The 12,813-nt window shown below is 44.7% G+C and overlaps 1 protein-coding gene across 1 annotated transcript in view; it reads left to right on the forward strand.

The window, feature by feature from the left end:
• Positions 1-260: 260 nt before the first annotated feature.
• SPON1 (spondin 1) overlaps positions 261-12,813 on the forward strand; it is a 231,992-nt gene continuing 219,439 nt past the window's right edge. The window contains exon 1 of the mRNA XM_039863655.1: positions 261-879. Coding sequence (XP_039719589.1) covers positions 276-879 — 604 coding nt within the window. The 5' untranslated portion in view covers positions 261-275. The remainder of the gene's footprint in view (positions 880-12,813) is intronic.

The following is a 12,813-nucleotide window of genomic DNA, read 5'->3' on the forward strand; positions in this document are numbered from 1 at the left end:
CCTTAACTGTTTGGCTGTGGCCTCAGTTTGCTCATCTGTAAAATGAGCGAACGTAATGTCATGTTTATTGTGCGCAGTGAGGGTGGAGAGGTGAGCAGGTCCCAGAAGTAAACCGCCCAGCGTACCACTAGGCGCAGAGTAGGTGTGCAACAAAAGTTCGTTCTCAGTCTTTCTTTCCTTTGAGCACTCTCCTCCACACAGTCCAGAATGTAGCAGGGGGATGGGGCAACAACCTCCTTGGTGGTGGGACAGAGCCCTCAGTGTCCTTCTACTCTATGATTTCCTTGCCAGACCCTGGGAATCCAGCATCGCAAAATAAACACCGCCGCGCCGCTAATCGCCAGTTCGGAAACAAAACAGCGCTGCGCTCGGGGATCTGGGCAAAATCAGCCCTCCCTCCTCCTCGCCGCCGCCCTCCCTTCCTCGAGCTGCTCGGCTCGCTCAGCTCAGCGCAGCGCAGCGCAGCGCAGCTCGGCAGCCGCCAAGCCCAGGCGAGCATCGTCTCTCAGCCGCCAGAGCCGGCACTGAGCTCCAGCTTGCCGCCGGGGCTGCGCCGGGTCTTGCTTCCGCGGGGACCCCTTCGGGCAGGAGTCGCGTGGCGAGGGCCGGTGGCAGAAGCACAAAGTTGGGGGTCCGTAAGGATGAGGCTGTCCCCGGCGCCCCTGAGGCTGAGCCGGAGTCCAGCGCTGCTGGCCCTGGCGCTGCCCCTGGCCGTGGCGCTGGCCTTCTCCGACGAGACCCTGGACAAAGTGTCCAAGTCGGAGGGATACTGCAGCCGCATCCTGCGCGCCCAAGGCACGCGGCGTGAGGGCTACACCGAGTTCAGCCTCCGCGTAGAGGGCGACCCCGACTTCTACAAGCCGGGAACCAGCTACCGCGGTAAGTGGCCGGGCGAAGCGCGCGGGGCACGGGGCGCGGACCCCGTAGGGCGCCGACCGCGCAGTGCCGGAGGAGGGCGCACAGTCCGTGGGTGGTCGGTGCCGGCACAGCCCCTCAAGGGTCCCTCTGTCCTGGCTACCCTCAGCCCTTTGAACCACGAGCCAGTTCCAGGGCCGTCGCGGGGGCCGCAGCCAGGCGAGGCAGCCCCCATCTCCGACGCGCGGTTCCGGGGCGTGAGCGGTAGCGGAGCGACGCGTCACATCGGCCTGGCTGGGAGGGAACCAGCCGGCTACAGCAGAGCAGGAGAGATTCGCCTTTCCACAGATCCGTCTCTGGAGAGAAAGGGACCCTGGCTTCTCCCAGTTGGGTCCCAGGCAAGGTGGTGAACTCTGGCTTTCCCCGCTCCCATCCCTGAAGGACAGGATATACGCTTCTCTCAGCAAGGCCCCCGGCGGGACAGTCACTCCAGCTTTCCCGGACAGACCCCTTTAGGAAAAAAGACTTTAAGCTTCCCCCTTAGCTGGGCACGGGGAGGAGGGGAGGAAGAGCCTGAAGCTCTTCGGAATGATCCCCGGAAAGAACTCCCAATTATTCTCTGATGGTCCCAGGCGAGAGAGAAGACCCTGGATTTCCAGGACAGGCTCCCAGTGGAACGGGCCTTCAGAGATCTCTGAGTAGTCTCGGAGAGAACAGGGGAACCTGTTGGGGATGAAAAGGGGAGCCCGAATTCCCGAGGCCTGCTCCTTGAAGGCCGGGGGACCTTGGCTCCTTAAACCCCGGGGCTCCGCGCCCAAAAGATGTTGCGTCTCAGCTCCACAGCTGAGAGCGGGTTTTCGGGAGTGCTAGGAGGGGATGTCCGAGCAGCTGAGCGCGTCCTGGGCAGGACTGGCAGCTCGACCGGCACAGACATAAAGACCCCTAACTCCATCCCCACGGCCCGCCTCCTCCCTCCTCAGCCCGGTCCTCTCCCTAGACTTCTTTTTCTCACGCAGCAGCGGCGGTTCCCCAGTTGGGAGACAAGATAAACCGGCCTTGTCTCACCTGGTGTCCCACGGGCAGGATGTGACAGGGCGCGTGTCCCCCTCACCCTGCCCCCTCATAAATCACCTCTGGTGCCAATCAGGGAAAAGAGAGTCTTTGGGGCATCTGGTGGGGCAAATGGGCTCACAGCTGCCGCCCTTCCGCTCCTGGCTTCCCGGTCCCTAGAGCGTCGCGAGCGGAAGCGGTGGAAGCAACACCGGAGAAAGTTTGGGGCCATGTCAGCGGGCGCCCGGGCCACACAGACGGCCAGAACCAGGGACCACCCTTCTCAGAATGCTTCTCTCATTTTCCCGGGTCCGTGTGCCCCCGACTTTCTGCACCTGGAGCTACCCAGAGCCGGCTTCCCGGCGCCCTAAGCATGTGTAGGCGCTTAGCGCTTGGAGAACTCTCGGACCCGGCCGCGCGGGTCGGCGGGACCGTCGGGACTTCACCGAGAGGAGAGGGACATTGGGCGGAGGACACCCGACCCAGCGCGGGAGGGAGCGGGCGGGATGGCGCGCGGCTTGAGGAGCCGAACCGACGTGCGGCACAGCCTTTCCGCGGAGCTGGGAAACAGCCAGCCATTCCTCTCCGTAGACTGGAGGGACGTGGGCCTCATTGGCCTCTTTACTCCTCCCCCAAAACGGAGGACCAGGGTTCTCTGGGGAAACTGCCACAGCTCCAGGTGGCAGGAAAAGACGTGGCTCTAGAGTCAGATGGACTTGGGCTTAGTAACTGTATGACCTTGGGCAAGTCCTTTAATTTCTCTGAGGCCATTTCTCAGCTGTGAAAATAGGTGAAAATAGGTGTTTATCCAACCTTCCCGGGTGGCTGTAGGGCGTAAATGAGTTTCAAAGATGAATGTGCTGAGGTCCCCAATACATGTTAGTTTGAGTTGGATACGTGACCCTTATTGGTTTAATAATGGAAGAATGTGCCTGTTCAGATTTCTCTCTGTCTCTGTCTCTGTCTCTGTCTCTCTGTCTCTTTGTCTCTCTGTCTCTCTGTCTCTCTCTCTCTCGCTTCTGGCTCGCTCTCTCTCTCTCTCTCTCTCTCTCTCTCTCTCTTTCCTTCTCTCCCTCCTTTTCTGTGTGTGTGTGTGTGTGTGTGTGTGTGTGTGTGTTATGTAAGTAGGTTTTCTTAGGACTCCTCAGGTCTAATCTAAGAGTGAATGGCGATTATCGAGATCCTCAAGAATTCAGTGAGTAAATGAATGATTGATTTCTCCATAGTAGGAGCCTTGCTTAAGACTCTTCCTCATTTAAGCCCAGGAGGATTTTTTTCAGGTGGTTTAGGCTAGTATGGGGTCCAGGCCAACTGCTGAACTGGCATCTTCCCACAGAATCCTCCCAGTTTCACTGAGCACCGGCAGCAGCTGGTGGCTCCATCACTGGGAAAGAGGTGCACCAGATTAGTCACATGGACAGAGAAGTCCCATGACTGCCTAAGTGTCTGCAGCCTGGAAGTGAGAACTGGACAGAAGGGGAGGGGAGCACTAGACTTCAATCCTACAATTATTCCAGCCTAAAACATTAGCATTTTGGACTGTGAAGTCCCCACTCAGGCTGTAGGTGGGCAATAATTTCTCCTTCCAGTGGCTAAGAAATCTTGAAAGAAAGATCTTGCTGAGGCCTTCTGAGTAAAACTCTGCAATTAACAAACCCAATTCCACCACTCAAAGTTAGGAAGAAAAAGGCGCTGGACCAGTTTGACCTTTTCTGTTGGCTTATACTTTCTTAGAATAATTATGTTTAAAAGTAAGTCTAATGCCTTCTGCTCTGAGTATTGACTTAGGGCAGTGGCAATTAACATTCCCCCTGGTATTCTATTTCTTTCTTTCTTTCTTTTTTTTTCTTTTTTCTTTTTTTTTTCTTTTTTTCTTTTTGCTTTTTCCTGAATTAGGGCCCCTCACAATACTTGGAATCAATCCTTGGCTTGTTTTCTTGCCTCAAATCTTTGTCCTCAGTATTCCAGTTCATCCCAAAATAGCTTCTGTTCTCCATGCCCTCCACATCAATTTATCCTTTAGGTACTTTAGGTATTCTAGGCTGGAATAAAATGGTCACTATTTAAAAAATGTTGAAACATGGAGTTTCTTCTCAACAGCCAGGATCCCAATGAGATTATTATTCAGCCTTTTCCAAGTTGTTAGTACTACATTGAGTTATTTCTCTCTCCCACCACTTCTCTCTACTCTCCCTCCCTCATCCCCCTGTCCCCTTCCCTCAGCAATAATTGTGCTTTAGAAAGCTCTGAAAGGCCTGCTCTGTTTTTGACCATGGCCTCCTTTGAAAAGGAGATTACAGTGATTAAAAATAACAAGTTGAGGATCCTCGAGGGGCTTCCCTTATGGGAAGACAATTTGCAGGACCAGCCATTCCCAGATCACAATTTCAAGCCAAATAGAAGAAAATCAACTGAAATGTTCAAGAATTGATTAAAAGTAAAAGAGGCTCTTTTGTCTGGCCAAAGGTCTGTTTATTAGGAAAATAAAGCCAGACCCTGGCTAATGAGAGTGGCTTTTCCTAGATGCTCTTTAAAGGGAAATTTCAAGGAACTTGATGGGAAAAGAATATCCAGTCGAAATTTGAAAAGCTTCTCCAACTTCAAACATAATTGGAGAATTTATTCTAAACTGGGAGGTTTGGAGACCTCCAAAGCTGCTTTGCTTTCTCTTTCTTTGTCCCACACTGGGGCACACACTGCCATAGGAGTGTGTGTCCCAGAGTGTCCTACCTCAGCCTGGTAGAAAGAACATGGTCTTCGATATTGGCTGAGTCTGTTTCAACTCCTTCTCAGTCACATAATCACTGTGTGACCTCAGGCAGCCCACTTCACCTCCCTGAGCCACAATTTCTCCAACTGTAAAATGAGAATGCTTTCCTGCATCTTACCCCACCCTCAGTGTTGCTGTGAGAATTAGAAATAATCTATATCAAAAGAAACTGTCACACAGTAGATGCTAAAATTTTATAAATATATGTTATGAGATGATTATTTTGGAAATAGAAAAATACTTGGCATTGAGCACTGGATGAGACATCGTGTTAAATACTTCCTGCTCATCTCACTTATTATTCATTATAGTACTTTGAAGTGGTTTATTATTCTTATTTCACAGATGAGAACACTAAGTCTCAGAGATTTTAGTGAATTGCCCATGCTCACACAGCTAATAATCAGTGGAGTCAGAATACAAACTCAGGGCTAACTGACTCCTAAATCTGTGCTCTAACTGGTCTTTTATACAGACTCAACCAAATTAATTGGGAGTAGGATGAATTCACTAGCTACCCTCAGCCTTCTGAATGGGGAGTCTTTGTTCAAGGAAAACAGCAGCAACAAATCAAGATATTAACTGATATATCTTGGGACACGAAGTATAAAGCGATGCCTCCTTACTTACATCTGTTTTTTTTTTATTTTTATAGATCAGCTTTGCATTTCCCCATAAACCAGAAGATTAATTTAGCAACATGAAGAAACTGTTAATCTTTAGCCAATTCCTTTGGTTTGTAGGGAAACAAACAAATTGGATAGGAAAAAAGAAACTTATTTGACTATTGTTTTATTTTTACATGTAGATGTTATATAATCATGCCTGTATAATTATGTTTGCAAAGTACGTATATAGAATCTGAGAAATTTAAGTTGGATGGAGTCTTTTAAATAAGCACTTATCTAGGGCATTTTTTAAAATTAGGCATTGCTGATGATATTATAATTAATTATAAGTCACTCCTCCCACTTCTCTTTTCTTGTACCATTCTCTTTAAAAAAATTTTTATTAGGTATAATTGACATATAACATTATATTAATGTACAACGATATGATTCAATATTTGCATATACTACAAAATGGTCACCATAAGTCTGGTTACCATTCGTCACCATACATAGTTGCAAGATTTTTTTCTCTTGATGAGAACTTTTAAGACTTACTCTCCTAGCTACTTTTAAATTTACAACACTGTATAATTAGCTATAGTCACCATGCTGTACATTACATCCCCAGGGCTTATTTATTTTATAACTAGAAGTTTGTACTTTTCAATCACCTCACCCATTTCATCTAACTCTTCCCCCCCATGCCTAGCGACCACCAATCTATTCTCTGTATCTATGAGCTTGCTTTTTTGTCGTTGTAGTTGTGGTCGTTTTGTTTGCTTTTTGTTTTGTTAGATTTTACATATGTGAGATTATATAGTATTTTCTTTTTCTTGCTTCTTATGTCACTTAGCATATTGCCCTCTAGTACTATCTATGTTGTCATAAATGGCAAGATTCCCTTCTTTTTATGGCTGAGTAGTATTCCATTATACATATATACCACGCCTTCTTTATCCATTCATCCATTGATGGACGCTTAGGTTATTTCCATATCATAGCTGTTGTACATAATGCTGCAGTGGACATGGATGTACAGATAGCTTCAAATTAGTGTTTTCATTTTCCATTTTCCTCGTTTTTATTATGTAAATTTATTTTTTAACCTTTGCTCCCTTTTAATAAGTATCTAGTTCAAACTGATAATAAAAGTTAAAAGCATACATAGCTAAATGCCATGGTTGTGGAGACTGTTTATTGCTTTCAGTTTCATGAAATGCAAAAATAAATCAAAACATACAAGAAATGAAAGCATATCAAATTGAAATTTTTTAAGGTTCAAAACTTGAATACTTCAACACAGTTAAGTTGTTGTTCCATTATAATCGACTAACTCTACTGAACAACAGGCTGTAATTGCTGATATGTTCACAAACATGGGCTGATATATCAAAAGCTTTCGCTATTACATTCTCCATTTGCTTGTTATACAGAATGTGAGATGTAGGTCAATACCATTTTCTGACATAGAATAAAAACCTCCTACGATGTTATATTAGTCAGGATACAGACTAAGTCAGGATATAGGTACCAAAGAGACCCCAAAATACAGTGTTTTAAACAAGAGGTAAATGAGAAGTCCAAGATAATGGGCAGCTTCGCTCCACAAGATCAAGCAGGAGCCCAGGTTCTTTCTGTCTTGTTGCTCCGCCGTCTTCTAGAACTCTGCTGTCCAATAGGCAGCTATGAGTCACAGCACCTGGAACATGGCTAACCCAAATTGAGATATGCTGTAAGTCTGAAATGCACACCTGTTGAATAATTAGTATGAAAAAGAATAAAGTTCTTATTAATAATTTTTATACTGATTAAATGTTGAAGTGATAATTATATATGTTAGGTAAAATAAAATATGTTGTTAAAATTAATCTTACTTGTTTTACATTTATTCCTACTGGATACCTATTAATGAAGAAAATTAATTTTACCCATCTTGATCTTATTTCTGTTGGACAGCACCGTGTTAGGATGTTGTTCTCATCAGCATTGTTACAGCTCATTACCACCACTTCCGAATTCCACTCAGCATGGAGATGGGGAAAGGAAATAGAGGGCAAGCAGCTTTCTTTTAATGATGTGACCCCAGAAATTGCCCCCAGCACTTCCAAACACACTCCATTGGTAAAAATTTAGTCATCTAGCTGCAAGAAATTCTAGGAAATAAAGCTGGATAGACACATGTCCAACTAAAACTTGAGGGAACAATTTTTTTCAAGGATGAAGGTGAAAATGGAATTGGGGAAACGGTTATCTCCGCCATGTGTTTTAATGCATAGTCATGTAAAAACACAATGTTCTTGCAGTGACAAGTCATCTAGATGGATTTTCTCAGTAGTATGTGAAGTTGAAATTCCTGATGGATCAGTAGGGGAAGAACGTGTGTGTGTGTGCCAATGATGTGTGTGTGTGTGTGTGTGTGTGTGTGTGTTGATAGATTTCATACTGAAAAGACAAAAAGGAGCCATTATCTCAGAGTTGCCTGTTCTGTCTCAACTTCTCCCTTAATAAAAGAGGAAACTATAAGAAAGGGAGCGAAGGTAGAAGTAGATAAAGCAAAAAAAATGCACACACATGTGTATGCATGAGGTGAGGGAAATAAAGAGAAGAAGGGGAAAAAAAACTAAATTAAAAGAAAAGAAAAAAATACTGAGATATACATTTAGAATGATGATGAAAGAGATAATTTGAGTATAGTGGAATCCCATCTTACTTGAAGGTTAGATTCAAAAGGCACTAAGGAGAGCCCAAATCACTTAAGTCAAAGTTATTTCTTAAAAATTCTTTGAAATTACACATTAAATATACTGTGGATACTATATTCAATCTATCCTTACTTACATATACCTCCAGATAGGTTTGTTAGTGGAGAATATAAACAAACTGACATTTCTCAATATGTATAGCACTTCTAGTTTTTCCCTCAGCGTTGGAAGAGATCAATATTTCCTAAGTTGAGTACGAGATAAAACAATTGATTCACCGATTGTAACTTAAACACTGACGTGACTAGTCCGGAGTACTCACTACATGCCGGAGTGAGGGAACTGAGGATCTCATCTCGTGTTGTTTCCTGTCTCTGTTTTTTCTCTAACCGTGTGTAGTTGTGTTTGATTATATATCAGGGAGCTCACTATGTCACCTAAAGCCTTTTATATGGCTGGCCAGCTCTTGCTGGTATAAAATTTTTATAGGGTGTCTCAGCCGGGCTAGAACTGAGGCTAAGATAGGAAGGGTGAAGAGTTAGGTGATACCACCAGAAGTCCTTTCTGAGCTTGGTATAGTCAAGGCTTCTGACTTTCACAGAATATTCAACACTGTCATGAAAATGTCGGGGAAACTTAAACACAGGCCTACTCACATCTGCTGATTTGCCGAGGCACAGGAGATCCAAGGGAAATAACTTGAATCCAGTTTACAGCGTGGTTCGGATATTTGCAAATATGTTTCACGGACTGTGAGAGAGAGGGAAAGGGTGGGGAAGGGTTTCAAGCACAGACCACAGTGTGTGGTGGCTGGGAGTATGGGAAGGCGAGCAGACTCAGCAGGCCATGAACACCAAATGGCGATTCTGGGTGCTACAGGAACCTCTTCTAATGCTCCTCTTCTTCCTCCTCCTTTCCATTTTCTCCTTCTTCATTTTCTTCTTCTCCTTTTCTTTCTCCTCCTTCTCTTCACAGCAAGGACACTGCTGTTTTCTAAACACATCCCTCCCGCAGGGCCTTCGTTTTTCTCCATGTCTAAATGCTCATCCCTGGATCTGTGTATAGCTCATTCCTTGTCTTTTATGTTTCAGCTCAGATGTTATCTCTTTAAAGAGGCTTCTCTTACCACCAATTTATGTTTCCCCTTACTTTTTTTTCCTCTTGCTCTTATTTTCTTCATAGCTCTTAACCACTCTCTGAAATGATCGTATCATCTGCCACTTCAAGCTAGAATACAAGCTTTATGAGAGCAAGGACTACATCTTTCTTATTGCCATTTTATTTCTGGCACCAGTGTGTGGCTATAACAGGCATTAGATCATTATTTGTTGAAAAAATTAATGTATCCTTTCAACTTCAGGAACCCTGGTATGAGATCTCCCTCTAAGAGAGCTGTACAGAAGAAAAGGGAGAGTGTTTCTCTCTCTGACAGAGAGAGAGGTGAGACCAAGGGATGGGAACAGACAGCAAGGAGCTTCGGGTGGTGGCAACAGAGAGAAAAGATGCCCAGTGCCCTGGGAACATGGGCAGGAGGTTGAGAGCAGGCAAATCGTCTGGATCCAGGGCGAAGACTACTGGGAGGGAAGAGGTCAGCGGCCATATGTATGGTGGAGTCATAGTCAGTTCAGAGATGAAGAGCAGAGGACAGAAAGCAAAAGAGCAAAGAGAAGCGGCTGCCAGCTTGAGACACTGACTCTGATTATATGGAGAATAGGGCAGAGGGGACTATTGATCCATTAAACCTAGACGTCAATTATTAAAGTGACTTGCCTTGGAATCAGCACTTCATGGGGTCATTTGTGTCATTTCCAAACCTAGCTGTGTGTCACAATCACTTGAAAAGTTTTAAAAAAGAAATCTGGCCCCTCCCCAACAAAGGGCCAGATTCCAGGAATCCATATTCGCTCGCTCGCGCTCGCGCGCTCTCTCTCTCTCTCTCTCTCTCTCTCTCTCTCTCCATTTTAAAGTAAGATGGTGAGGCACAAAGAGAGAGTGACCAAAAGGTGGTCTCTTTTCTCTAAGTGTGCTTCCCCATCACCACCTCTCCTGCCCACTCCTCCAGCCTCCGATGTCCCATGTACTTTAGTACCTGGTCACATCGCTGACCTATCCTACTGCCGTGGGACACCAGTACAGTGGCCAGTGGAATGTCCCCAAAGCTGGCACAATAGCGGTGTCTCTTACTTTGGCAGTGGAGTGGTAGAGAAGGAAGAACTGCGAGCTTCCCTTAGGTGACAATCCTCACAGACTAGACCGGCAGAGCCTGATCTAGCGCTGACCTAGCCGTACCTCTCTGTTGCCAGTGTCTACCTCCTGTGTAATCTCCACTTATCATTCAGGTTCTGTCCTTTGGAGTGAAGTAAACACATTCTCCCCTCAGCCGTACATTGCTCTTAAGGTATTTGTGGAGAAATAGCTTCTATGACTTCTCTTCTGACTGAAATGCCCCTGTTTCTTCAGCCATTCTTTATAGGATGCTGTCTCTTGTTCCTTTGCACTTTGTTCTCCCCATGTGCTCTGATTGGGGCAGAACAAGGCAGAATGACTATCTCCCTTGTTCTGGACACTGTGTTTGTGTTAAGTTTGCCAGGTCTCGTGTCTGCTATTTTGGCAGCTGTACCCTGGGATCACACTAAGCTTGTAGCCAGCCAAAATGCCTGTGATTTACTAGGAGGCCTGCTGCCCTCCTCACACTACATGGGTGTAACTGGTCCTTGAACATAACATTTGTCATGATTCCCTGTTCCACTTAATCCAGCAGGTTTGGGTCCACCCTTATAGCTGTCAACCATTCATGATTCTGTGTTCTGTCATTGAATAACTACCGCAACACAATCTAATTCTGGATTATCCATGATTTTGATAAGCCTGCCTTAGAAGTCTTTATCAAAGAAGTTGATAAGAATGTTGAGCAGGTCAGGACTCAAGAAAGAGCCCTCTGACATCCCTTAGAGTCTTTCCCTAAAGCTGACATCTAGTTAAATAGTTTTGAAGTCATCTGATCTGCTGTTGTCATCTCAATGGCATTTAAATACCAACTGCCACCCTTGTGGTCAGGCACCTCAGTTTAGTCATGAATACCATTTCTTTAGCCTGCTAACGAATCTTATAGTCTACACGGAATTGTTTTCTTTCTTTGTTTCAAAATGAATCAGAACTCTTTCTACTACAAGTGACAGGAATAAAGTTAAACTAAAGCAAAAAAGATAATTATTGAGTCCCATATTTGGAAAGTCCAGGAGTAGATCTGGCTTCAGATACAAATGGACCTAGAGACTTAAATGGGGTCTGTCTGTCTGTCTGTCTGTCTCTGTCTCTCTTTCTCTCTTTCTCTCTGTCTCTCCTTCCCTCTCTAGCCTTCCCATCCCTCCGTTCCATCTTCTCTGTCTCACTCCTTCCATCCTTTATCTCTTGGCTGTTTTTCTGTGTGTTATCCTCATTTTACTTACTACAGATAAACTTTCTCCAAATGACAGGGGGTATAGCTACCAAGAACCTTCAGTGAAAAACCTTTCAGTTACTTCTGTAACTAAACCCCAGGGAAGGATTCCAACTGGTCCAGCTTGGATCACATACCCAGGGGAATGGGATATGGAGATAGGCTGGTTCTGGGTCACAGTCACTGTCGAGGACCTCAAACGACACCCTGTCTTGGGTGTGATGAGCTGTAAGAAGATATAGTTCATTTTAAGGACTTACTCAAATTTCTTCATAACCTGACCCCATGAGGGTCAACCCCCCCAAAAAATGATTTTCATTGCAATCCTCCCAGTGGTTCTTCATTAGCACCTACTAGAGTTTTTCTTTGGCAGTTCAATCATTGTCTCTGATCAGTGTTTTAAAACTCATTGTTGGTTAATCAGCCTACTAAGCATTGTGATCTTCATCATCTTCACCCCCGACATCATCACCACCATCACCACCACCATCATCCTTTACAATTCTTGAATCCTTTATGTGCGCCAGGCACTGTGATAAACATTTATTTAATCCTCTCCACATTTCTATGAGGAAGGCAATATCATTAACCTCTTTTTAAAAATGAGAAAATAGGTTAGACAACTTGCCAGGGGTCACATAATTAATAACTGGTTGCTCTAGTGTTTTAATCCGAAATTTTTGCTCTTAACCAGTTCCCTGTATGTGCTCAACAGGATGGCTTCGAATGGATCGTTTTAAAAAATCCTTCGTGAGCATTTTTCTTGAATTTCTTGGGTCTCTTAATGACCTCTCTTGGGAGACACTTGGAAGGAGTCGTTAGAGAGAAATTTCTATTTATTGCCAAGCAGTCATCTTTAGTCATTACTGACACTCAGAACATGCTGTAAATTTGTTCTTTTCAAGAAAGAGTCATATAATAGAGTTTTGTGGAGGGATAGAGTCTCCTCTCTTCTTTCAAATTAAACTATATAATACCATCATCACCAGTGATAATCATGGATTGAGACTCCACTCTGAGTTCAGCCTCCAGAGCCTCCATCTTGGATGTTGTATTTAACAAGATAGAATAAACCTTAGTTTTCTAGAACCTACAGGAATGCAGCATTCTGGGAAGCTGAGTTTATTATTAGTCCTTTAAGGACACTGCACGGATGTACAAAAAGATGAACATTTGTCATTCAGAAACATTGCTTAATAATATTTCAATAAAAATGTAACTTACATGCAGGAAAGTCCACAAATCATGTAGCCTAGTGAATTATGACATGTTGAATACACTCATGCAACTGATATTCAGATCAAGAAGTAGAACATGACTAGCGCTCCAGAAGCATCCCTGTGCCCCCTTCAGATGGATACTAGCTCCCATTTCTCAAATGTATAA

The sequence above is a fragment of the Pteropus medius genome, unplaced genomic scaffold, assembly GCF_902729225.1.
Source record: "Pteropus medius unplaced genomic scaffold, Ma_sr-lr_union100, whole genome shotgun sequence".
Taxonomy (NCBI): domain Eukaryota; kingdom Metazoa; phylum Chordata; class Mammalia; order Chiroptera; family Pteropodidae; genus Pteropus; species Pteropus medius.